The 27,311-nt window shown below is 41.3% G+C and overlaps 2 protein-coding genes across 3 annotated transcripts; one reads left to right on the forward strand and one right to left on the reverse strand.

Annotated features, from left to right (window-relative positions):
• Nucleotides 1–6,028: 6,028 nt before the first annotated feature.
• LOC130193435 (homeobox protein Hox-A13a) lies at nt 6,029–8,390 on the reverse strand. The gene is made up of 2 exons (XM_056413862.1): nt 7,681–8,390; nt 6,029–7,158 (listed from the first exon to the last, which is right to left on the reverse strand). The coding sequence occupies exons 1-2, from the start codon at nt 8,333–8,335 to the stop codon at nt 6,914–6,916; spliced, it is 900 nt and encodes a 299-aa protein (XP_056269837.1). The 5' UTR covers nt 8,336–8,390; the 3' UTR covers nt 6,029–6,913.
• An 8,705-nt stretch (nt 8,391–17,095) lies between these two features.
• On the forward strand, nt 17,096–19,460 carry evx1 (even-skipped homeobox 1). Of its 2 annotated transcripts, none has more exons than XM_056419466.1 (3): nt 17,096–17,456; nt 18,353–18,588; nt 18,933–19,460. In XM_056419466.1, the coding sequence occupies exons 1-3, from the start codon at nt 17,096–17,098 to the stop codon at nt 19,458–19,460; spliced, it is 1,125 nt and encodes a 374-aa protein (XP_056275441.1). The 2 variants fall into 2 exon arrangements, with proteins under 2 accessions (XP_056275441.1, XP_056275447.1); XM_056419472.1 differs by having other exon boundaries at nt 18,443–18,588.
• Nucleotides 19,461–27,311: the final 7,851 nt, after the last annotated feature.

Raw genomic sequence — 27,311 nt, forward strand, 5'->3', positions numbered from 1 at the left:
AAATCAAACAATTATATAATATAAATTCACAGACATTAACCCAGCATATTTCACTTTAAATGAAGTGTATAGCTTCCTGAGCGATAGAAGCGCAGTGTTTGTGTCCATGAGACGGACACACCAAGCCGTGTGCCATAAAACCTTGTTAGACAACAAGTAAACAATCAAGTGTGGGGAGGATCTGAAAGTACAGTTTAACGTCAGGTAGGGCTTCGGGCTGTAAAACAGGCTAAATAGGCGCCTGCAAGTGTCCTGCAGAGAAACCTCCTGTAGTTTAAGTCTTCAAGTGAAATAAAAAGCCCCGAGCTTTACAGGAGGTTTTTTGTTTTCATTTTATGGTGGAAAACTGGGCCACCACACCTGCCCCTCAAAGCATCTATTGACTCTAATCTCCATCTCAAAGTGAGAACAAGGTCTGGAGCACAGTGTGCTCAAACGGGAGTCCGAAAAAATACACAGTGTGACACAATAACAAGACGGGTACCATGTGACCGTTTGATGCACAATTATACACATATTCAATGAGCACAACAAGGAACTTCAACATGGAGGCGCTTGGTGCACGTGCACACTGGACAGTGGTCGTCGTACAACCCAAACACAACTATTAACTCCTGAATAGATGTAGAATTTTCAGACAAAACATCCTTTGAAAATCTATATTGGCGCGTTCATGTTTACTTAAAAAAATAAGAAGCGTTTTCTAACTTCAATGAGATGGTCTTGGTTCAGCTGTTGTGTGTCTGGATACACTGATACAACTCTGGAGTATAGGGGGGGATTATAAAACCATGAGACTGAAACACGAAACAATCACAGCACTTAGTGGCGAACAAATGAACGAGGTGCAAAAAAATATATACATACATATATATCTGTATATTTGAACCTGATTCGGCGAACAACTGTTGATTTATCCACAGATGAAAGAAATGTGGGCCGACAGCGATGGCGACGACAGAGGGCCAGGCGGACCACACAGGCATGCAGGGAACTGACCAACTCCATGGTCAACGGGAGCACCTCTGACTCACCAGTGGAGACTCACAATGCTGGATTGGCCTGTAGAGGGTATCCTGGGAAACGAGGCGTCAGCAGGAGACATGGACAAAAGGACTTACACTGCACTTCAGTGGGGGATAAATGCAATTTTACAAAGGAAGAAGAGATAGAGAAGAAAATACAGACAGACTCAAATGTAAGTGTACTGTTAGGGCTTCATCTTCATTTAAAAAAGGAAGCCACAATGTAGAAACTATAGGCCATGGCGTCATGCCTCGTCTTTATTGCGCATTAGCTGGTGGCTGAAAATACAGGAAAGATATAGCACAATTGGAAAGGGAATTATGTGCACATGCTCAAAAAGTACATTTTCATAATTCTAATAATAAGTAATGATAAAAAAGAGTATAAATTAAGCATGTGAATAGTAGGTTTATTATTTGAAGGGTGTTTTTCGTCTCTTGGTTAATTTTAAGATTTACCTTCTACTAAGAGTCTCTCCTCTCGATATTTAGTTGGTTTTCAGCATATTATAAACAATAACATAATAATAAATCGTATTATATATTTAGCAGTCGCAGCTGACGTGGCATTTGTAATTAAGTCAAACCAATCCGACACAGTATTTCTCTCAGAAGAAATGCGCACGCCATTGCGTTTTCTCATCTTCCAAAATAGTATTTATTTGTTCATTGTGTGAAAATATCGTTTAACAGTCATGTGGACTTACAGTATTTACTCTTCGCCAGCTAAACAGGGTTGTTTTGAACCACGAACTTCAACGAAGATGTCGCCACAGAATTACATGTTTCCTTCATGTATACCTTATGAACATGCACAATTATCAACGAGGAACAAACCTCATTGTTTTGTTCAAATATGTAAACTGATCCAGGTTCTTAAAAAGGGTTCAAACTCACGTTTAAAAAACATAATTGATCTTTAGTTCAACTATACTGACCTATAGTTTACTCGGGAAAAGCCCCTACGCATTTATTGTTGGACTATTGCGGAGAGAAGACACGAATTTGAAGCATCTGCAGCGTTTTAAAAACATTTTCAAAGAAAGATTTCTACATCTCCCATATCGCTTTTGGTAAACACCTATCGATAATTCAATTCAATTAAATTCCGTATATTTCATAGCCCGATATTACACATTACGAATTATCCTGCTTGATAAGGAATAGTCTTACACTTGTATATGTAGTCGTTGTTATCAACGTGAAATATCTTTGTTCTTCTTGAGAGAATTGCTAAAGAATGGCAAACAAAACCGACCGCCTGCCTCCACTTTAATCCATGACTCAATCCAAAATGTGTGTCTTTCCTTCAAAAACATATCTATACACCCTTCATGAATTAACACAGTACATTTTATGTATTAATATTTCAAACCGCACGAGACCAGGACAGGAACAGCCCGTCTGATGAAGTAAACGGGTGTTCACGTAATCTCGGTCAAAAAATCCTATAGGCCTATTGACCGAGATTACGTTTTTAACAAATGTCTGCTCAGATTTTTGTGGTGTATTACGAGATTATCTCCCAAATGTGTTCTTTCAATCTTGACCAGAGCTGTATTGTTGAGTGGCTGAAGGTTGCAGGCCGCGCCACCATTACGGACACCGCGAAGGTCAATGTAAAGAGCAACGCTGTTGGCCTGTCTGTGTTCACCCAGACACCCACCGCGCTCATGACCGATTCACTGATCAAAACACCTCAAAACGTTTCAGTTTATTTGATTATATTGAGTTTTGGCCTAAATATTAGCCTTCATACAGACTCTGAACAAATTGTATTTAATTATTTGACGAATATAACCGTAACTTGATTATTTCTTTAACAAAAGACTATTTTCACTGTTAATGTCCGACGGAATCGATTAGTCAAAATGAGGTATCCTTTATGATAGTTTAAAAACGCCTTTAACAGAACAGTATTTCCTTCTGACTTTACCACAGCACTTACTTGTGCTTAAAGCAAATAATACATGGGAATCTATGTAGATTTTTAATAAAGTGGAGAATAGGTTAATTGAACCATGTCTGAAAATTGAATTAACTGTAATTCACTATTTTTGCCTTAGTGTGGCGGCAGAACTCCAGTTTTCCACAGTCCCGATGTGCTTACCCATAGACATTAGGAGGAGGAGGAGGAGGAAGAGGGGGAGGAGGAGGAGGCGTGAGAGGCGGAGCATCGTGCTGTGTGTTTTGGACTACCACTCTGCGTGTCATAGTGGAGGCGGGACCTCGAGCATTGTTTTGGTCTTCACAAACCAATAGATTGCTGCTTTGCTCGATTGCAGCCAATGAACGGCCTCGCCATCACGTGACTGCAGCCCATTTCCGCTCTGAAACTTCCGCATTTCCGGTCGAGTGTTTTTGGACTACAAGACGCCCTGAGCAGTCAGACATCACACATTTATCCCATCTCTGAATTGATTGTGTAACACGTGCGCGCCCCGCCGTGCCTACGTCAGAGGACGTGTGACCAGGGCGGCCACGCTGCATTCCGTGCTCGGGAGCGTATCTGTTTCACATTTATGTGGTGTGTCTCTCATCAGCCAGCTGGCCATGTATAGATATCATAAACACCAGATATGAGACGGCTAACTATTTTAGAAAACCCTTCAGCCTTAAACCGACTGTGTGAATAATCCCTAATCATGTTTGTTTACGTTAATTAATTTACAGATTATTTACAAAACTGAACCAAGGAGGCTTTTGAACTATGAAAAGTAAATGTAGCTCTTATTACGAGAATGTTAGACATGTTCAAAAACAAGACTGACTAAAATGAGATATATAAAGTTTAAATAAATAAAAAACAGAATATGTAGCCGAGATACACTAACAGTCACAATTTGTTTTAATAACAACAACTATGACAAATAGTACTAACAATTGGATTAATAATACTTAAAGTAGCCACATAATTTATCATCCAGGTTCTAGATAAGGATTTATAGATGTATTTATTTAATAAAAAACATAATTAGCCTTCCATGCTATATATTTTGTAGTAGGTGAAGTTATTCACGTTTAGGCTTGTTAGAACATGCAAAGCAAAAACTAAAACATATTATAAATGACAATAACGATACAACTTGTGTAAGAGTATAACCTACAGGCATGTGCGTTTTCTATAGTTGCGAAAAAGAAATAAAAATAGACATATCAGCCATGGGCTACGTGATTGAAATTATTAAAAGAATACAAACTGTTCCATCTAAAAAAAAATCAAATCAGTTACATCGCCAAGTAAATCAGGCAGCCGAACAGGTGTGAAGGTCAGCTAGAAGAGCTGGAGCTCCGAATGAGGAGAGACTTGCTTGGACAACTGACTGCAGTAGGATTGAATCACATTCAGTAATGCAGCCAAAACAAGCCTTGTGGGAAGTTGCGTTTTTGGTTGCACTTAGTCATTCAAAATGAAAATATTTTAGAACAAGCAAATATTCACACAAGCCACCATGTGAGTGAACAACGATGCCGCTGGGCACGCCGTCAATATTGTTCTAGTACAAGCACATGTTTGCTTCTACAACACAACGAAATTAAAATGTATTCTGATTAAATTATATTACATTAAAAGTGCAATTCACCTATAGTGTTGGTACAGCGCAGGTGTTTTCCAATAGTGGCCATTTTTTAAGTGACGTGTTTCCATAAAAAAACATTTCCAATCATTTCGATATATTGTACCAAATTAACATTCAACATTACATCAATACATTTTAACAATATATCGTTCGCGATTAATCCAATATCAATGGAACGTTTCCAGAAATTGTAAAAAAAGAAATATAATTATTTATATTGCATTGTGACATTTGTCAATAGGCCTTTGGATATTTACGCACTGCTGTGCTGTAGGCCTGGCTTAAAGGAGGAACACAATAACGCGGTTGAATGCTTATTAAAGTTGACTTGTAATGTCATGCAACATATCGACACGGTGGCATCTGTCATTTAAAACGAGTTCCCTACATTTTGTTAAATGCTGTTAAAATCTAGGTTTTCGGGCTGATAATTTTCTTTGAGCAGAAAAATGATACAATTATAACAACTTTAAACGTAAATGTAAAATATCTGCATCTCAGTAAAAACAACCCATTGAGGCAATGTAGGCATAACTAGTCCATCAATTTACTTAAAGCGTGACTTGTATTTCAAAGAAACTTCTAATACGGATATTACTTTTAACGTGAAACAAAAGCACAAGGACATATTTGGAGAAAGAAAGTACACAAGTTCACTTTAACACCCTTCAATATTAAATTTCCTTGTAAATATTCAAGTGATTAATTGACATGTCACAGTCATTGCGAATGAATCAGGGGAAATATGTTTTGAGTTTAAGAGGCTTATATTTTTATTAATTTAAACAACAATGTTTCTGCTATACACGGGCGTCTGTTTATCATGGTCACTGTCTCAGTCGTAGGCCAACTAGTTAGTTAATTATTATATAATTCAATTAAAATAAAATGGTTATTATTAATATCATTATTACCATGGACATTATTATTATTTTTATTCAGTACATTTTGTAAAGCGCTATGACCATTGATAATCCCTTTGGGTATGATCTCAGTATCGCCGCTAGATGGCAATGTCCGCCTATATTTCAACACAAATCAGCCACAACTGACTAGTTCCCTCCTTTGCCAGAACAGGACTCAAGTACACATTGCAAATATCGGACTTATACAATTTAAATGTTCCGTAAGTATCTTCTTCTGGATAGAAAAAGCTGTTACTTAAACAGCAAAATGGCCACAAGATACCATGTACACCATAGTTGTGTCATGCAGCAGAAGTATGGGCCTTAAAACTGTATTTAAAATTGCAGCGACAACGGAGGAGCAATTTAGCCAAAAAGATTAAATAAAACCAAACTGAGGTATGATCGTGTCATGCCATGAAAGAGATCCATGTTCAACATAACAAGATAAAGGTCAACAAAGTCCGTATTTTATTGGGACGGACTTTAACACCGACATACTGGACTCACACACAAATAACCTGGATAACAAGCCGGAATTTACTTTATGTACAACCACATGAATACGCACACATTATAAAAAGATATGATTGACATGATCACATATCGCGAACGATTATCTAAGCATTATAATAAGAATTGCACCGTGGATTGCATGTGGGGCACGGGTTCATATGATAAGACCAAACTTCATACAAGCTCAGCATGTGAGTTAGGTTTTAAAAAAGGAAGCCGGTAGAGATTAATATTTAACATTTCCAAGGTCCAAATCCCTAACACCATCACTTCCTGTGAATCTTCGCAGTTTTATCACCGTCGATAAAGTTGCAGATAAAGGCGTAGCTCGGTGGCGCACACCTCTCTGAACTGGGGTCTGTGTTCCTGTGTTGAGTGAGCATGTCGAGAAAAACAAAACTTACACAAAAAAGAAATCTCAAAAAATGCAGCTATATATATTTTCTCTTTTTTTTCCTCCATGCTCCTTAATCAAAACGCCGTTTTACAGCAAGTGGCAGGAGGGTCCAGCATTCATCAGAGGCCTCAGACATTTTGTTCCAGAAGCTCCGGGAAATTATTTGGTAACATAGAAATGAATCATGTTCAGTCAGGAACGAGTGTTGGTGTCCATGAGTCCAAACGTGCGCGTGCAAACACATATGTTTACGTTTGTGTGGGTGTGTGCGCGTGTGTGTGTGTGCGTGTGTGCGTGCGTGTAGGTGTGTGTGTGTCTGTGTGTGTGTGTGTGTGTGTGTGTGTGTGTGTGTGTGTGTGTGTGTGTGTGTGTGTGTGTGTGTGTGTGTGTGTGTGTGTGTGTGTGTGTGTGTGTGTGTGTGTGTGTGTGTGCGTGTTTCTCCCACAGATAGCCTATTGTCCGTAATAATAAAAAATAAAAATAAATAAACTAGCTGGGTTTCAATTTGTGGACAACTTTCTTCTCCTTTACTCGTCTGTTCTGAAACCATATCGTGACCTGTCTCTCGGACAGGTTGGTCTGGGCAGATATCCTCCTCCTTTTGTCCTTCGTGATAAATTTATTGGCGGCGTACTCGCGCTCGAGTTCCTTCAGTTGCACCTTGGTGTATGGCACGCGCTTCTTTCTTCCACGTCGATAAGAGCCAGACTCTCCTCCGGTGTGGGACACCGAGTCTGAAAACAAAGAGAGACAATAAGTTGTTATGAGCTGCTTCTCAACAAGTGGTCCAATTTCACATTTAACTCTCTGGATGCATTTTTCCTATCAATACATTGATATTTGCGTATTACTGAGCCACACGTTTCCACTGTCTATACAATCTAATCCAGTCTTTCAGGATTTGCAAAGGGGAGTGAAGTGTTATAGAAGAATACAGGTCGAATATACGGATGACTACCCTGTTACAATGACGGCTGATTCATTCAAATATATAAGAATAGTCATGGTTGGGAAACATAAGAAAATAAATAAACGCTGAGATTATTTATTCACTTTTAGGTAAAGTCAAGATTTGATTTCCATTCCACTATTTGATTTTATCAGTTCAATAATTTGGTTACAACGCTATTTGTTGTGCCGTTTGTTCTCCAGTTTGGCAGCAACTGACATTTCAAACCTTGTATGTGTGCTCACACATTAACATGCCAAGCAGCTCGGTCCTGAAACGGCTGGACCTTTAGGGATGTATAGCCTACCTTGTATGGAGGACTTCCACATGTGGCTCGGCTGGGGCTGCTCCTTGGCGCAGTAAACCTGGCCGTTCCAGCCGTTGGCGGCGAGAGTCCACGGCTGGTAGGTCTCCATAGGTAGCAGGGACTCGTGTCTGGCCTCGGACTGACTGAGAGTTGGCACGACAGGGACGTCCAGGTAGCTGGGCACAGGTTGGTAAGGGCCTGTTGAGTAGGTCGGATAAAAAGCAAATTCCTTTGCCCGGGAGGTGAAGTCGTCGCTCGAGGCAGACGTGTCCATGTATTTCTCTCCATACGCGGAGGGGGGCTGCGCTCCACAGGGCTTAATGCTGCTGTGATGCGACATTCGGCACGGATAATAGCCGCTACCGAAGTATCCATATGGCAACGACGCGCTGGAGGAATTCTGAGCTGCAGAGCAAGGACTGCACTGTTTCACTGGCTCGCCCATGCCGGAGGGGGGCACGTCGCTTGACGAATAAGCCGTGCTCGGTGCCAGGGACGCGGGGTGCGCCATCAGATTTCTACACTGGTTCGCCGCAAAGTTGCCACCAGCAAAACCCTCCATGTTCTTGACTTCATCGGAACCTCCGCCGTTGTCGTAGAGGAACATCACCGACGGGTCGACCCAGCGAGGACGGAGGAGCAGTGACGTTGTCATAGCACGGCATCCAACATTGAAGCTTCTGGCTCTTTTTTAAAAAGCACAGAGACTGAGAAAAGGAGATACTGGTTCCCAGAGAGTAATGCCACTCTGACGCGCACAAGAGCGCAGGGGTGGCGCCGCCATTGGCCCAGATGTTGTCACGTGACCAGGTTATGCAAAGAGGACGGTAAACATCACCCTGTACAGATAATTAAATGGAGAAAAATGCGGAGGAGTAGGGTGACCATATAGTAGAAAGGGATTGGTCTTCACCGTGTTTGATTCTAATGATATGTATGTTTCTTTATTATAATAAAGTAAGACACACGTAAGAGCTTAATATTTTATTTACATGAGCTTATATTTCAGAATCGCACATTATTTATTAACACAACAGAGGGATACATAATTTAATTGTATGTCTGAAACTCAAAAAAGGGTCGATTATTAAAAAGTGGGCAACATTTAAAAAAATGCCTCGACACATATTTAACTGATATGGAGAGCCTTTTGGCCTTTACGCACGCACACTGCCATCCTTTGTCTGCTTCGCTATACACGATATCCTCCCACATACATTTAATAAAGGAGATTCACAGTTATGCAAACAATATTCCATTGTCTTGTGTGGAAATGTTGTACACGCTACAAGGAATTGAACACGTTCTACAAGGAATTGAACACGTTCTACAAGGAATTGAACACGTCCTGCCGCCCTCTGATGCATCGATACAATCGTATGCTATTCTTGTCCGTCTGTCCCAAACAACACATTCAGTGGGATGTAGAAACAAAAGTCGTCACATTTTACGCAATTTAATTCAACCATTCAAATGTTTAAACACAGTCAGGCAACCCCATTTTAAATAACTCCAGATCCATTTCAGATAAAAACAAAGAAAAGTGATGTAACATCCTGGTTTCAGTGCATGTTTAAGTCTCTAAAGTCTTCCGACATGTGTACAATATGAAAGAGAGAAAACAGCTCTGGACTCGGCAGTGTGTGCATGTTTTGATATAGGGGGTAGACGCGGCTGGAGGCCAAGGTCAAGTTGAAAGTTGCTGTCTAGCCATCCAGCCTGCCGGGCTATTCAGGCTTTAAAGGAACCGTCTGAGGCTTGAAAAGAGCGGAAGAGGGGTAAGAATTCCTGTTCCAATGAAAGCGATTGGATGACGTTAACTTTTACTATTTTGTTTTCTCCACACTTTTTCCTCACAAACTAGTCTGTACCCGCTTCACTTGGGTGGTGCTTATTGTGTATTCCAGCGTTGGAAATATTACTGGAATGTTGCCGATTTTCATTTGAAGATTTTTTTGGAGGTGTTTTTGGCAGATACGTGTGATGTGATCTTGATCCCTGAAATGAGGGGACAGGATAAGGTGTGCGCGCGTGTGTGTTGGAGTCCGTGCATGTGTGCGTGCGCAGGTGTGTGTGTGCGTGCGTGTGTGTGTGTGTGTGTGTGTGTGTGTGTGTGTGTGTGTGTGTGTGTGTGTGTGTGTGTGTGTGTGTGTGTGTGTGTGTGTGTGTGTGTGTGTGTGTGTGTGTGTGTGTGTGTGCTCTGCAGCTCTGTATTTTCAACCATTCTCTCTCCGTCTATTCTGTGCAGGAGGAAATGGACCTGGTGAAGTGGAGCCTTCACTGGATTTGTTATCTGAGCTTCAACATCCATTGATTTCGGCCCATTTGAGTGTAATTATTGGTATTTGATCTGCTATTCAAGGTTAAACATCAACTAAACAGAAGCTGCCACTCAAGTGCGTAAAACATGGATGCAGACGTTTAGTTTCCAGCCCACAGATTGAAAGTGTAAATTAGAAGAAAAAAATATTTTGTCTCATCCGCTTCCATTGATATGTCAAAAGCTAAACTGCAATGCAGTAAACCTAAACACAAAACGTAAACAACATATCAGGTAATTTTGAGTGATACGGAAATAGAACAGAAGTATAAATCATAAACAATTGCAAAGCCTACAATGATCGACTGTGAACATTGTTAGCTAAATGTTGATCAAAGTTATAGCGATCCAAAATCTTGTGAACCATTTGTGGTTTTGTGTTGTCTATTGGCGCACGGGAGAAAAAGTATACTTTGGAAATTAAAACCAATGTGTCCTAACAAAGTAAACAATAGTAATATTATTGCGTGGGATCAAAGATGAATACAGGTGGTGTGTGTTGTATCCACACACATGTTGAAATGTAGGTCACATAATGTTCTGTGGGGGGAGGTGCATCCTTTCTTGAATACAAGCATAGTGTATTTCACACTAAATACATTTCTACACATCTGGAACTGTCTTATTTGGTATTTGTGTTAGTGTAAGTACTTTGATCGAGGTGATGTATCTAAATAACAAAACTATTATTTTGTTATAATTTAAGATCATGCTGGGTGTTTGATTAAATAAATATAAAAAATAACTAATTAATACAAAGCCGGTTGAGGAACAGTTTTTAAACAGATGATTATATCACATTTGAGGCTTTATTATAACGTTATCACTCTATAATAACAATTGAGTGTTACTTTTGAAAAAATGCTAGATAGCACATAAGCTATTGTTTGGGTTCACATTGCTAAATATCTCCCTTTTCGCATTTGTATTGCAAAGACTGTACTGTTCAATAATTGTTAAGCAAATCAAGGTCGGTTGAACATCTTCCAACGTATATGCAATCATTTTAATAAATTAATTCTGAATTTCCGGATTTCTTTCGCGTTTTCAAATAAATCCACTGAAACTGATGAGAGTCGGCAGGAGGAGCCTCGACGTTATCATACAAGGACAGCTTATTAAATCATTCTGCAGCTACATGTAGCAACAACAATGAGTCATGGACTCGCCTGTGGCGCTTTCCTTGATGTAAGAAAACCGAGCTTCGCAATAAATAAAGTGGCGTTAATGATTAACGGTTCTTCAGGTTGTCATGTTATATGTCGACTTTTATTTTGAGCCCTTCCTCTGTATCCGTAAGATAGCATCGGGCCTTTTGGTTTGGATATCCTTTAGGGATGTTTTTTCATTCACAGATCGTCCATGTTTGATTCAGGTTCAGATCATTTGATCCTGAACTACTTAACCAGCCCTACAGTCACAACAAGCCCGCGCCATAGGCCGCCGGCGTGCACATGTGGTCAGTCCAGACATGAGACATCCCCAAGTACAATGGACACAGACACTTCACTGAGCTGCGCACACATTGTCCCGCCAAGTAGATTTCACCACGCAGTTCGACCTAATACACACACTTGAGAAGACAATTATTGAGTTGGCATTGAATTATTGTTCGGTTGTCTGAAATATGTGGAAGATAGCAGTGATCCGAAACAATGATTTTAAATCCTATTTTAAGTAATAAGTTTCAATTGAGGTAACTAAATATTGCGCAGCGCGAGAGAGAAAGAAAACTTTTATTCCACGGCCTACGCGCCTGAAGCCTACGTCTATTCAGCTATGGGCAGCTATAAATTCGTAAATATCGTTAATAGTATAAAGTGTGTTATAAAAGAGTGCTACTAAGACGAAATGCATGTTGATGACACATGTTTAAAGTAGCCGGCTGTCAAAAGTTGTCAAAGCATAATAACCTATATGTGTTTGTGGTCACTGCAGTGAACCACAGAGCGGTCACATACTTGACTTTTCCATATTTTCTGGACTGTCGCCTGACGTGTGATTATGAAGTATTGCATAAAAATAAAGAAAAAAATATGGACACATGTCATCCTCGGACACATATTCTGGAACCCGACGAGAGGTTTGATGCCAACTGGAAGGTTGAGGCGCTTTTGATGGACACGCTCGTTGTCCGTTTCAATTCATCCAGCAGAAGGCTAACATATTGTGTTAACTGCCTGCTGAAGATATGACCACGAGCTGCATGTGAAATCATTTATTGGCAGAGAAGAACCACGCAGATACAAATGTCTGTGTTTCATTTCCCGCCTGACAACTGCTGTAGACTACGATGGGCAGCAAGTAAAGAGTTATTTTTTATTTATTTTTATCGTATAACTCCGGCAGTATAGTGTTCTTGCCCTTCTTTTTCATATGAACACTGAGTATTAGTATTTATTCTATCGAGAACAACGGAGGCGCTTTAAGCCACATTGTTCTATTATTATGCGCAATATGTTGTTTATTATTATTATTACGATCATCATTTCTGCTGCAAGCTGTTTCCTTTTCCTTTTTTTATTTTTACCTTCATAATCATCCGACGATGCGATATCAGAATATACCATTTTGTCCTTTTGGTTTGTGCAGCCAGCACAGAGGCCAGAATAAAAGAATAGAATTATAGATCTAGCTTTAGTAGCATGTTCACCACAAATAAACACAGCAAACCGGGTATATTCAATACAAGCACGACACGTGTAAAATAAGACAATGCACTGGTTTAAACGGGTACACCTGTTTTTTTTCAGATATTTAGAAATGAAAAATAAATTATGCGTACACAGATCTCATGACGCCGCTTGAGTGTGTATGTGAGCACGTTGCTCTTTAGAGAACTAGTTCAAACAAACAGAAAATAGTCGCACAAGTTAATACCAGCCCTCATGCCTTTAAAGATCAACCAATAATCACATGAGATACATGATAAAAAAAGATCAGTGTAAACAACTTCACTGGAAACATTGCATTCATCTTTTAATTGGCTGACGAAGATTTTTAATAATATATATCGTAGTGCATTATATATATACATATAGATACATATATATATACATATAGATATATACACACATATATATATATATATTTACATATACATATGTATATATACATATATATATATATAAGTGCACTACGATATATATTATTAAAATGTTCAGTTGCATAATGATTTATTCATTAATAATGTAACTTATTACAAGGAACAAACCCACAAAATGCAGTATTTAAGATATTTTAAAAACGTACTATAACATGTATTTTAGTCTCCGATTCGTGGCAACATAACGCTTAGGTCAATATCGGAAAAATATGATCCATAACCAGTTAGTAGGGGCTAACTATACAACTATTTCACTCGTTTCCATATCACTTGAATGCCAGTCTGAATGTTGTATTGCACCAACACAACAATCAGCACCTGAACTGTACATCGCAAAGCCTCTGAAATGACTCCGAAATACACAGAAACGTAATAATCAAAATTCACTATAGCCTCTAAAAATAGACGACGTACGGCATACGTGCAGATGACAGCAAGCCTCTCTAAAAATAAGAACCCATTTGCAACCAGACAGACTTGTAAATATCACCTTTCCTAAAAGATGCCAGGCACTCACTCGTACATGCACTCTTGTGAAACGCCGGGGCTTTGCACCTGGTGTGCTGCCTTGCTACTGCTGACTTGATGCTAAGGCATGGCCCCATGATGTGTTCCCCTTTAATGGGATAATACAGGCCTGATCTCACTGGCTTGCTAAGCCCTTCGTGTAATAGTGCAGAGTTTGCGTGGATGGGGCTGGTACGAGCGACCGAAGCCGGTCTCCCAGGGTAAAGGTTTCCAGCTGTAGAGTCAGCGCGACATTTCGCTCCAAGGTCAGCGAGTTAACTTTCTGGTAGCTGCGTCATCCTGTTTCAAGGCCAAGTCGGAGCAACAGAGACGGGAGGGGCCACCATAATGAAGGTGAGGGTTTGATGTTATATTCTGCCAGGTTCGGACTCCTCCCGTGAACCGCGGTACAACTCTGAACATGCACCAAACCGCGTGCATTGCACCGAAACATTGTTTGCGCTTAAAGTCGCTGTGCACGGCCCGGGGTTGGATTACATGGTATACTGCGCAGCCTCCATGGTCAAGTTCAAGTTGGGCTGGCTAGTAAAACTGAGGGGCGCATTCTGCAGTGTCTGCCGGGTGGGGCGCTCCCCCTCTTTGATCTCCCCGTGCAAAACTCAACTGAGGCCGAGCCACTGTGCAGGATTTGGATTGTGTGTTAAAGTGAACCGACGCATTGCATGCATGGTCACTCCTGCATAAGGGGAATAAAAGGTTCCACATTTTACTCAATCTCTCCAAACCCATCCGCTGCCCTTCACTATCTAAAACACACACAATATAAGTGGCACTACTGTAAAGCTGCAAGGTCATTTCTTCTGTTGCGCAAAGCCCTTTTAAGTGTTATCTCCGGATCATCACGAGATCCCATCTGCCCGGACACGACCCATTGCATAACTCCTGGATATAGCACACACAATGTGACATGTGCCATATCTGTGCGCTTTAGTGTGGTGACCCATCTCTTATTGTTTTTTTAAAGCAGAAGTAAGTGTACACAAGTGGAGTTTTGAGTCAAATAATGTGTCGATGTATATATAGGCTCTGATGTGACATGTTTAAATTAAATAGCACATATTGGCAAAAAACATTTTTCAAAAGTTTTTCAATTTAGGTATAGGCAATATAAATCAGCAGGACCATATTTAAGTTAACCATCTTTTATTTGTCTGACACACAGCCCGAAATTAAACAAATTGAAGTTGCCTTTTTTCTTTCTGAATCAGGAAAAATAGTTTTACTTTGACTGCGAAGTTCCTTGAGTGGGTTTTCATTAGTTTGTGGTTCTTCATCAACACTGCAGAGTGCAGGCTGATGTTACGATGTGCCGGTGCTCTTGGTTCTGGTCATGCAGTGCCAGTGTTCACCTCAAACACTAAATAAGTACCAGACAAGAGAGATAGACAAAGTGACTTTGACATGGGCACATCTGTATGTTTTCCAAAGCAGATGTCTATCCTACTTTTTTTTTTTTTTTACTAACAAAAGCAGCAACATCAAATCGTCAGAGTGAGAGGAAAGGGGGGAGGGTGGGGTGGGGGAGATCTACTTTTCCCCCCTTTGCTGGCCAGATGAAAGAGTCGTGGTAGAAAGCCAAAGGAATTTCCCTCAACTTCACAGCTGGCGGGCTGGGGGGAGGGGGCGGCTGCACGCCGCCGGGGCCTCTTCCCTCATTCGGACAGGCGAGGGCGCACAAGGACAGCGAAGGCTGCTGGAGCTCCACAGCCTGCCTCCTTCTCTCCACTCTGTGACGTCACATGGCCACCTCTCTACACAAGATCCCGTCCACGTCTACCACCATGCCTACAGCGGCTGATGTCTCTTTTTTATTTTAACTGTTCTATAGAGGCATCAATAGTTAAATGTAATGAAATTGTCAACTCAAAACTGCTTTAACAGATTGCATTTCTAAGGCCACACTTGTCAAGGTATTATTTTATTTATTTATTTATTTAATATATATATATATATATATATATATATATATATATATATATGCTAAGGTAAGCTAACAACACATTATAAATATGCAGGGGGGACAGCTTCTATCTTTACAACATTTGTCCTTATCAGGTGGAGCACTATGTGTTTAGGTTGCAAGTTGCAGCAAAGAGAAAGAGACTTGATCACATGCAGCCATAAGAGGCATTAATTAACCTCAAAATATCCAGAATATATTCTGTAAACTGCAACATTCACATATGAAGCATAATGAACCTGCATGTTACAGCATGGGTTGAACCCACATTAGGCCTGGAGAGTAAATATCTGCCCTACAGACCCAGCAGGGTGACGTGTGGTCCATCATCCCTCATGCCACAGCCTGTAATATTGTTCAGTGATGTTTTTTTATTTAAATACTATATCTTAAGACCATAAAAGAATGCAAATAATCCTCCATCAGTGCTCTGTATTGAGGCATTGTCACAGTAGGACACTGCAGTGTTATATTTGTTTAATGGATTAAATGTTTGAGGGTGAGTGATATTTCAGATAGCAAATTAAATATACATTTAGAATTCAGGTATATGCGATGATGGATATTTACAACTTCTTTAATAGGCATATAATGAATTGAGCTTTCTGCCTTTGTGTTGTTCTGCTCCGTACTATTGACTTTTAAGACTTCATGTCAAATGGCCTTTTATCTAAACTCTGACCGCAAGACTTGACCTTTGAGGACTTTACTTGACTCCACTTTAGGGCGAGTAAAGGCAGAGCATGAGGAGAATGGAGGGGTGGGCCATGCATGGGGGTGAGCAAATAACTCATTTTAATTGATAAATGTTCAATTAAAATATATGTATTCTCTTAATTTGATATTATTTGGGAATGCAGCATCTTCAAATCCACCACAGTGGGTGACATCTCATTGAAGTTCATGTAAAATTGCGATTGTGAAAATTGTACTTATTGTATTTATCTTTTGTCAGATAGATAAGATATATATATAGATATATATATCTATATATATATAGATAGATAGATAGATAGATAGATAGAGATAGATAGAGATAGATAGATCTACAAAGATGTCTTCGGTGCACCCCCAGCCTCAATCTCAAAGCTGCCATTGCTCCGTCTGTTTCCCCATATCCAATCAATGCGTGTCGTCAGTGGGAAAGGGGGAGAGGGGGGGGGGGGGGTGCTGTCATGACGGCTGGCCTATTAAGAATGACAGCTCTGGAGAAAGAGAGAGAGGGTAAATGGTGATCCCTCCCAGAGCTCCCTCTGCGCACTCTGGAGCGCTCTTCTGTCAGGGTCAGACCGGATTGCATCCCCTCTTTTCCAGAAGCCTCTCCTTCTTCTTGGGACTCAACCCCCCCCCCCCCCCCCCCCCACCCGTGTTGTCCCCACACATACACATACACACACACAAATCCACACATGCTCACACCCCTCCAACCTGAAAATCATCGCCTTGGTTTTCACGGCTTGTACTCTCCCGCGAAGTCGAGGTTTTCCAAGTCGTGCTTGTGATGGAAAGCAGAGAGGAGATGGTGATGCTGGCAGAGAGAGGTCAGCTTGGCAAGAGCGTCTCCAGTTTGTCGGGAGCCATCCGCAGCCCCGTGCGAGAACCACCGGGGAAGCCGGGCCACAGGAGCTGTCTGAGCCCCGGCGCTGCGCCCTACTCCCGCAGAGCGGAGGTGGTGATGGAGGAGAGCGCACCGAGGAATATACGCGCCGATATGAGGCCAGTTGGCAGGTCTTCCTCCGGAGAGAGACACCGGAGTGATCATCCCCACAAAGACGGCAGCAGCTCAGACACCGAGTCAGACTACTATGAGGAAATTGATGTCAGCTGCACGCCTGAAAGCATGGACTACCCGACAGCTAAAGGTAGGCTGCATGGAGCTGCATGCCACTGCGGCTTTTCTGCGACTGTAGGTTGCGCAAATGAAGTTGATTGAATGCCAACGTGGATTATGCCAATCAAAAATGTCATATGCAGGGACGTTTAAGCAAATTTATTGATCGTATCCAGAAATTCACTTAATGAATTAGAAATATTGAATATTTCCTGAACGAAATACACTGTAGCCCCAATAACAACAGACATAACTGCAGTCGGTGCCTTACAGCAGGTCTGTCAAGTGACCAGTTTGGCTGGAAACACGCTGAGGTGACACCCACAATCTAACCAATAATGTTACCCTCTGAATTTGAAAATGAGTCACTTAAAATATATCACTATACTTATTGCATTAGGAAAAATGCAGAATTTGTATATAAACCACACGCCAAACGTGAAGGGAAGGAGTGTGTGGGGTGTCTGTCTGTCATCCCCAAGGTGCAAAGACCGAAGACTGTTTGTTACAAATGTGTTATAGCCTTCATCGAAATTATGTGAACAGATAGTGATATTAATATAAATAAATGCAGATGTTAAGTTGTTGTTTGCGTCAAACCGAAAAAATAGTGACGAACGAATGACACAAATACAACCTGATAATTTATCATTTTAGTCCACTAAAATGATGGGTCATACATATCAATATACTGTGAGAAATAATATCAACAGTGAAAATATTAGCAGGTAGTTTTTTAAACTCGACAAAATGAGGACCGATGTGTCAGGAAGGCCGTTAATAATAAAAGTGAAAGACAAACAATGAAATTGAAATTAAGAAAATAACTTAAATTAAATGCGATGCTCTTCCTTGAAAATGATTCCGCTGACTGTTTTAAACTGTATGCTAATTATATCTGATTAATTATTATGTATACTGTTTCAGGTCGAAATGGGGATTCTCCGGGTCACCAGAGTGAGACTGGTGCCGACCCGGGTAGCATTGTCCAGGGTCCGGGCTCTCTGTCCTATGCAGCGGATCAAATTCGCCGGTACCGGACAGCATTCACCCGAGAGCAAATCGGAAGGCTGGAGAAGGAATTTTACCGGGAGAACTACGTGTCCAGGCCGCGGAGATGCGAACTGGCGGCCTCCTTAAATCTACCTGAAACCACAATCAAGGTAGGATTATTGTCTCTCTCTCTCTCTCTCTCTCTCTCTATATATATATATATATATATATATATATATATATATATATATATATATATATATATACTATATATATTTATATAATTAAATACATATATAGGCCTATTTCTTCAACTGACACAACGGCACAACTAACAAGTATATACATTATAATACGCTTTTTAATAATTTAAATCCACACACACAAAAATTATCTTATTCATGCGTAAACGCCGAACTGTATGGGCTATATATCTCCTTTTGTTATTGTGGTTTGTCTTTGCATCAGTGGGGGTTGTGGTTAATATTTGACTCGGTGTGTCTCGGTCCTGTAGGTGTGGTTTCAGAATCGCAGGATGAAAGACAAGCGCCAGCGTCTAGCCATGACTTGGCCTCACCCTGCGGACCCGGCCTTCTACACCTACATGATGAGCCACGCGGCGGCCACGGGGAACCTGCCCTACCCCTTTCCATCCCACCTGCCGCTACCGTACTACTCCCACCTGGGTGTCGGAGCTGGCTCGGTTCCGGCCGCCACCCCTTTCTCCAACCCCCTGCGCTCCCTCGACAGTTTCCGAATGCTGTCGCACCCCTACCAGAGGCCGGAGCTCCTGTGCGCCTTCAGACATCCGTCCCTGTACCCGGGTCCGACCCACGGCCTCGGTCCCGGGGGAAGCCCCTGCTCCTGTCTGGCCTGTCACTCAAGCCAATCCAACGGTATCTCAACTAGGCCCTCTGGCTCGGACTTCGCTTGCTCCCCAACGAGCAGGACTGACGCTTTCGTCACTTTCACGCCTTCGGTGCTCAGCAAATCCTCACCTGTGACATTAGACCAGAGGGAAGAAGTGCCTCTGACCAGATAGAACGCAAACAAACCAGGATTTGTTCTATGTAAGCTTTTACCATACGCTTTTTAACCTAACATATTATATGATCAAGACTGAAACAGCATGACGAGGTGTAGCCTGTGAACGTCATCTTAAACTCGGGGCAAGATAATTAGCCAGAACTTCAACTGACGCTCAACGGATCTCCTATTAGCCTATACTGAAAAATATGTATCCCATTGCAGAGCCAGGACAGTGGCTGAAATATGAAGACATGGACAGAAAACCAGATTTGATTTTTAGAAGATGAATTTGATGTATGAGAGAGGGGTGAAATCTGACGGTTACATGTGCTTGATGGATCGAGATAAGCTTGTTATCATTACGCGTGGTGTCTTTACGCGTCCACACCGGACCTACATGCATTGCTAGTTACGCGAGAATGATGCTTTCCGTCTCACTTTTTAACAAGGAGATCTGTTAACAGACTGCGGCCGTCTCATTATGAAGCAGCTCCTCGCCACCGGGCCCCTCCGCGGCGGCCCGGGTTGAAATGTGCAGATGCTAGTGAAATTAGTAAGTGATGTATATGTACGACCCGGCGAATTTTGAGTGTTGAATTAATGATAATACCAGGAAGAGATCGTTACTGCCGAAAGGTAACAAGGCGCCGGGGGAACGGATTACAGCCCGCACGGTTTGACGAGAGGGGGGAGAGAAGAAGAAGGACCCAGAGGAAGATGGAGAGGGGCAGAGAGTGGACAATCAAAATGAAGGAAAAAGAAACAAGTGAACATCTTTAAACCCATCAAACCCTCTCACTTCCTCCCCCAATAGGAAACACTTCTTATGATGAAAATGTGATTAATATATGGCTATCGGCCTCTTTTAAAATATGTTTCTTGCCTTGCACTGCTGAAGTGCCACCAGTTTGGTGGCATTTTGTGGAGGAAGCGGACTAATAACTGACTTAATATGTTTTAGTTTTTTTGGGATTGTTTTGTCTTTTGACTGGGTTGTGCTGAGCGTTTAATTTGTAATAAACACTGTCAAAGAATCAATTGAGCAAATGAATGTTCCAACACATTTTTTTGATGATTTATTTAAGTAGAATGCAGAGTAACGAAATTAGAAATAAAAAAGAAAATATTTCTAAATGTTACTTTCACTCCAAAACAACAGAATAAAATCTAATTCCAACACATGTTTCTCTTTCAGGTCATTTTATTTCGTTTGTAGGCTATTAAGGATTTTCTATACTCGACTATATATACCACCCCCACCATCCTTCTACAATAATAACACTAATTTTCTTTCTCAAGTGCATGTGTCAACACACCAGTGTGCCCCCATATCTCCTGATGGGACCACGAGATTGAACGTGACAGTTAAGTGGTCCCAGGGCTCCGTTAAAGCCACTCATATTTTCTCCCCGAACATAGACACCAGAATTAGTCGTCTGAATATTGGAAATACAAAGAGATCAATGATTCGGAGGGGCCAATCAGCAGGACCTTAATTGGCTGCGTTTGACCGAGGATGAGCAAATTAAAAGACTAACAGGATTGGCGAGGTGATCTGGCCCGCAGAGACACACACGATTAAAAGTGCTTTTTACATCGTCGATGGGAGAGATCACAATAAGCCGTCATTTAGCCTGCAGGGCCTTAAGTCCACCGGCAAAAACATTATTTGCAATGTTGCGTAATTGTGCATAATACAAACAAGTTTATACTGTTTACTTCTTCTCAAACGTACACGGTTTTAGAAGAAACCTTCCTAAATACCTCAGTCTCAAAGTGAATAATAAGCAACGCACATTTATCATGTATGTTATTCTCTCCATGCACGACATATCGGTCCCAAAATGGAAAAGCAGATACCAAAAAACACTTAAAGTCCCTATTCCTGATGCTTTGAGGTAAAAAGGTTTATCCTAATCAGACATACTGCACCCACGCGCACCCCCCCCCCCCCCCCTCTCTCTCTTCCTCCCTCCCTCCCACCAGCACACGGGTTTGATTGATGGCCTTATTAACTGCAGTTCTTGTAAGTGTGACCGAGCTGATTAAAATGCATATGTTTGGAATAATACACCGTTTAAGGCGCTCGGGTCGGGGCGAAGCCACAAGGCAGATTTATGTAAACTATCAGCCTGTGTCTTTAAGCCTGATAGGGACACGGGTCATGCAGGAAAATGACTTTGGTTTGCGCATAATAAAATCCTACCATAAAATAAAGATGAACCGATCAGGATAGCTGAATATTCAAAAGGCATAGTCCCTGCATGCAAACGTCTGGTTTCATAGAGGCTCATTTCCAAAGCTTGGTGCAGACATTTTATTTGGTTACACGGGAACAGCACTATAAGGTCATCTTCTGTGCCAGAATGACACATTAAAGCGAGGCACATTACAACCACATTTACCCAGCCACGCATATGGATCTCCATCTCTCTTCGCTGCATCAACTACGGCCGAATCCTCAGCGGCCTAATCCAGCATCAACATGCCATTTAATCGCTGAAATATTGCGTATGACTGAGCTTCGAGATATGATGGGCTCATAGATTGCACATAACACCAATTACATCAGCCGTATAAGATCCTATTAGTGGGAATTGGCTCGGAGCTCCCTAGCTCCCACAACTAGCACAAAGCATTTTGATAAGGGGCGGTGCAGTGCAGCTGTCCACCGACAGCAGATTGAAAAAAGAAAGAAGAAAAAAAAACAAATGAATCCGTGGCTGCTGCTACCGTTGTTTAAATTGGATTACATCCTAATTTACAGGCCCTTGTCGGAACGGAAGGGGTTGGCGGAGGCGTGGACGGACCAATCACACAGTAATGATGATGAATGGGAGATTAATGCGCATACAAGCAAGACAATTTAAGCCTTCATCTGTTTAAATAGGCTTCCAATATCATTTGGAAACGGGGGTCACGTTAAATCAATCGGGGGACGCGTGAAAGTCGTTTTCGGCAGCGTCTTTATCAACCTTATTTACGGTGCACCGGAGACAGCTATGCAGCTGGATAATGGGCCGGTTGCTACGTGCTTATGTGATATACAAGACCAACAAAACAGGAGGATGGATTCAGGGTATAAAAGCATCCTCTTTTTCAGTTGTTCCATTCAAGTGGAGCCGAAGATGTTTCTCAATGTTTCTGCGCATGCATTCATTCAAATGAAAATCTTAAACCAAACAAAGTCAACATGTTGTGTTTTCGTTTAACAGATTTTCTGATTGATGATTAATTAAATGTTACAGGGTTCCCTAAACATACAACATGATATGCATATTTGTGTCGACAATTCCAATAAATGGTTTGTTGTTGTCGGGTTATTTTATGTAATCCAACCTCATCACACTTAATGCAATGCATCCAGTATACGATATATGCCTTTTTCCTTCACAAACATATTTCTTAAAAGCACAAAGTGGTGAATTATTACAGTTAATTGACTAACACAAAACATTGAAATCCTTCTTATGGCCATTGATGCAAACATTTAAATCCAGCAAGACATTATTTGGTAGGCCGAGGCCTGTACACCGAAACATCCACCTTACAGGATGAGCCTTACCGGAGATGCCTTACCGGATGAGTCTTATGGATGAGCTTTAACTGTTTCACAAATCGTACTGTTGAATGTGTTGGTGTGTACAGTAAAGGGGAATATAGAGGAAGGAGAACATAATAGAAAGTAATGGTTACACTCAAAGATGGTGCCGGTATTTCACATTGAAATATTCCTGTGGCATTTGTTACTGTCAGATGTGACGTGGGGACAGAGCGGCGGAACTAACTGTTTTTTACAGATCCGCGCTGCAGGTTGGACGCTACCATGTGGGCGGGAAATAGAAACAAAAAAAACAGAATTAAATTTCGACACTTTTAACATTTAATTCAATATTTATGTGCAGGGGAAATCGTAATGCATGGACACAGAGTAACCAACATAATAACACAAATCAATGCTGTCCTTGCACTAAACTCCCCTCCCAATTAACGTGGTCTGCTCCAGGAGCTCTTAAACAGTTGTGAGGCCACCGACAGGCCTGTTGCCCTGACACCTCGGTGCTGCATGGGGCACTGAAGAGGTCAACATGTACAAACATGTTCTAGTCTTTCTTCACAGTCTATTGGCTATTCAGAGAATATAGTTGGATGCTTCATAATCAGTTTTCCAACCTGCAAAATTAAGGAAGTAAAATGGTCAAACGATATATACAATTCATCTTTTGGTTATCGATTATCAATATAAGATAATAGAGCTTATATATATATATACAAAACATTAAGTAATAGTTTATTTCTTTATACTGCATATACGTATATATTTATGTATGCAGTGTATTGATGTAAGTGCTTATGTTCTGACATTATTGAAGCTTATATCATATTTTGAAAGATGGGGCAAACAATCCTTTAGCAAATCCTAGGTTTCAAGAACGTTGATATTAAAGCATGTCGAGCAGCACCACTTTCGATGACATGCATGCAATCATCTGTCTGCACTATAGCAAGACTATTTTTAGCCGTGACATTCTTCCATTTGGGCAGAATTTGCACTCCAATAAACCATGTGCAGAGGCCCACATTGAACCCAAGTTATGTTTCTGTTCAAAAGTATAGTCTTGGGTTTTCACAAAAGGTGTAATTATCCATAGCTATTATTAATAATTACTGTTACTAATTCAGTACATGGTTCATGTGATTTTAAGGATGACTGATACCCAATCTTCTTTTATTCTCCCTCTCTTGAGAAGGACTTCAGCAGCGAATAGCATATATTCCAATTGTTGGCTGCAACAACTGAACAAAGATGCAGTGTGCTGTCGGGCACTATAGCGGAATGAGTATAGGACAATGTTCCTTTATCAAGTAGATTCAGTCACAAAGCATTGTGCAGACAAGTAACACACACGCTGTAAATATGTCATGATAGGGAAAGCAGTTTGATCCTTCATTGATTATATGTAAATTAAGGGGACAGGGTTGGCTATACTGTCATTTCTTGTAAAACAGCTGTTGGGATGATGGGTGGTGAACCAGAACATTCTCCTGGGGGAGCCTTATTTGGATTGCAGTGTTGATCCCTCCTCATTCTAATCCTCTTTGCCATCATTAGTTCTTAGACATATATAGCCATTTGAGACTGGCACAGCGGATACAAGGTTTTGATTATTTTTAAATAAAAAAATCACACATGCACAGATTGGACTTCTTCTGTTGCAACAGAGAGTGCATGACGTGATCTTTAAGAATTGCATACTTCCTCTTTGTTTCTTGGCTCATTGTTGTTTTTTAGAAACCTGTATTAGAGGATAGCAAAGGATTTCTATTCCTGTGTTTTTGAAGATGTCATTTATGAATATATGAAGGGATTATTTTTCCAAAATATTAAGAAGCTGAAGATCAGTTGGTTATGGAATATATGATGGAATCCAGACTTGAACTATTTCCTAGAAAACAACCCAATGTTGGCGAAGAGCATGCTTTATGGATTATGACCTTTAAGCAAAATGTTGATTTACCGACTGGCCGTGTCAGGGTGTTAATGTTTTTCCCCCCAGTTTTCCCAAATTGTTCATTATCATATTTCACTTTTACTTGCACTCTGTCAAGTGGCCCCAAGTCAGCTGCAAGATGGTATTTTGCTTGCAGGCGGAAGCATTATCTCTGCCTTGGTTGATGGAGCAAAGAACGGCAAGGACATTAGCCACAGATGTTGTCTGTTACCCTCATAACACACAATTACATTTACACGTGCGGAGGCCTCAGCTATTTGAATTTATGGTCATAAGCAGAGACAATTACCAATTTCGGTTGTGGAGTAGAAAGTTCATCAAAAGAGAACAATTTATTTTGTAAACATAGAGCTGCTTTTTTTCAAATATTAAATGGTGGAGTTGTCTTTATTTGCCAGACCACAAACACGAGACAGAGGACAAAGAGTGACAGCAAATTCAAAAAGACCAATATGCTATATTTTCGAATGAGCTGAGAACAGCAGCTGCACCTCACCATCCTAATGTAATGTTCCTTTGCCTGTGTTTGGCCTTTATTTCTTCTAATTAAAATCCATTCCTGATAGCCATCCATAGAAGAGTATTGAAGCAATCTGAAGAGCAGCATCTCTTATTCCTTTCTTAGCGATTTGGCTGCCTGTTTAAATGAGTTTAACAATCAGTTTACAGCAGTTGGCAGTCGAAAATACAACTTGGCATTCAACTTATATAATACACGAGTGATCTTTGTTAAAACAAAAGCCTTTGACATATAATTGTTTAGGTGCAAGAAAGTAATTTGTCTAATGGCTAAAGTCAGAGGAAGAAGAAAGAAGGAAATGCATTTTCCTCGAACTAATTATGTGATAAAGATAAGTAATTCATACACTGTAGCTATTTTACATTCAATTAATTTAGCAGATGCTTTTGTTCCAATTGACTAATCTATTACATTTCCATGGTTGGTCGTAACCATGTCTTTACTCGGAACAGCTCAGTCTTTCTCTCTTCCTGAATTGCATGTCTCCTGTCATTAATGCACACATTCATATGCAACCTCACCGTCACAGTCCTCACAAGCTTCCACTCCTTTATCAGACATCAATTCCACTGATCTGGTATCAAAATGTTCACTTCATGCAGCTCAACGCAGCAGCGAGTTTTAGTTCACTATCAGCAGCACGTATGAAGGAAGGACTGCACACATGGCGTTGTGACGTGTGTGTGTGTGTGTGTGTGTGAGTGTGAGTGTGAGTGTGTGTGTGTGTGTGTTTGTAGCCACCGACCAAAGCTTCTCAATGTCATTACTTCGGGTTGAAATCCCACTATTTGACTTGCTGCATATATAGGCTTACACGTTGTGTGAACACATTCATGAGCTTGTGTATTGTTTATGTTGTTCTCATCACCACAAAGAGATAAATAACCACCGGCTTAGTCATAGGTTAGTAACAGGAAGGTTGCAATCTCCTGCTCTTCTGATGTACAATCGTCCCTTGAAATCCAATTAATGTCCAGAATGGCCAAGAGTCACTTAGGGGGGAGAAGCTCAGCCACCGAGCCCTCCCCAAAGTCTGACTCAGCGTTGTGATGATGATCAACTTATTAAATGTCATTCAGTTGCTTTCCCCATGAGATCGTTTTTTAAAATTTATTTTAAAAAATGTTGTTTTGTGGAACTGCTCGCGCGGAGCACACCACGCCGTGCAATATTGTTTAACATGATTTAATAAGCACTTTGTTTTACGACGGAGTGTTATTATTTTACGACCCTCGCGGCATGGCTTTGCAGATCAGTCCAACTCTCTCCACACCTCATTTTATTTTACTGGCCGCTCGCCGCTTTACTGCTGCGCAACGGCGGCGACGGGAACAAAGTTGTACCCCTTCTTTCCCAGAGAAGCGTCCAACACTCGGTGGAGGATGGGAACCAGCCGGTTCCCACAGTCGCGCTGCAGCCGCATCGCTCACCATGCCGCACGGCCTCCTTTTACAGGGGGAATTGGGCTTGAGTTTGAGGCTCATTTGACGTCCTTTGCCATGATGCGATCAGCTCAGAGGTTTGTGTGACGTCTCCATCCGTGTCTGTGTGTGGAGGCCTCTGGCTGCCGTGTGTGTGTGTGCCTGTGATAGAGCACCTCGTTGCTGCAGTGATGTATCCTCATTATGCCCAAGTCCCAGGACTGTCACGCCGGTCCTCTCCTGGGGGACTTGGGTGTCTGGGCTCACCCTTCACTCTGCTTCTCAGCCCTCCCCCCACCCCCTGCCCTTCCGACTCCCATCCTGCACTCTAAACCTGCACTAGGGGGGAAGTGCTGAGTCGTCCTGCTGACCACTGCCTGCTGCTGTTACATTAGCTTACATTTGGAAAG

This window comes from Pseudoliparis swirei, chromosome 1 (assembly GCF_029220125.1).
Source record: "Pseudoliparis swirei isolate HS2019 ecotype Mariana Trench chromosome 1, NWPU_hadal_v1, whole genome shotgun sequence".
In the NCBI taxonomy this organism is placed as follows: domain Eukaryota; kingdom Metazoa; phylum Chordata; class Actinopteri; order Perciformes; family Liparidae; genus Pseudoliparis; species Pseudoliparis swirei.

Bases quoted from the DNA above. Each gene is read 5' to 3' on its own strand.
- LOC130193435 (XM_056413862.1), bottom strand. From the start codon at position 8,335: ATGACAACGTCACTGCTCCTCCGTCCTCGCTGGGTCGACCCGTCGGTG. The intron at 7,159-7,680 runs GTAGGCTATACA...CTTTGTTTTCAG, and splicing joins GTGGAAGTCCTCCATACAAG to ACTCGGTGTCCCACACCGGA.
- evx1 (XM_056419466.1), top strand. From the start codon at position 17,096: ATGGAAAGCAGAGAGGAGATGGTGATGCTGGCAGAGAGAGGTCAGCTT. The intron at 17,457-18,352 runs GTAGGCTGCATG...ATACTGTTTCAG, and splicing joins GGACTACCCGACAGCTAAAG to GTCGAAATGGGGATTCTCCG. The intron at 18,589-18,932 runs GTAGGATTATTG...TCGGTCCTGTAG, and splicing joins TACCTGAAACCACAATCAAG to GTGTGGTTTCAGAATCGCAG.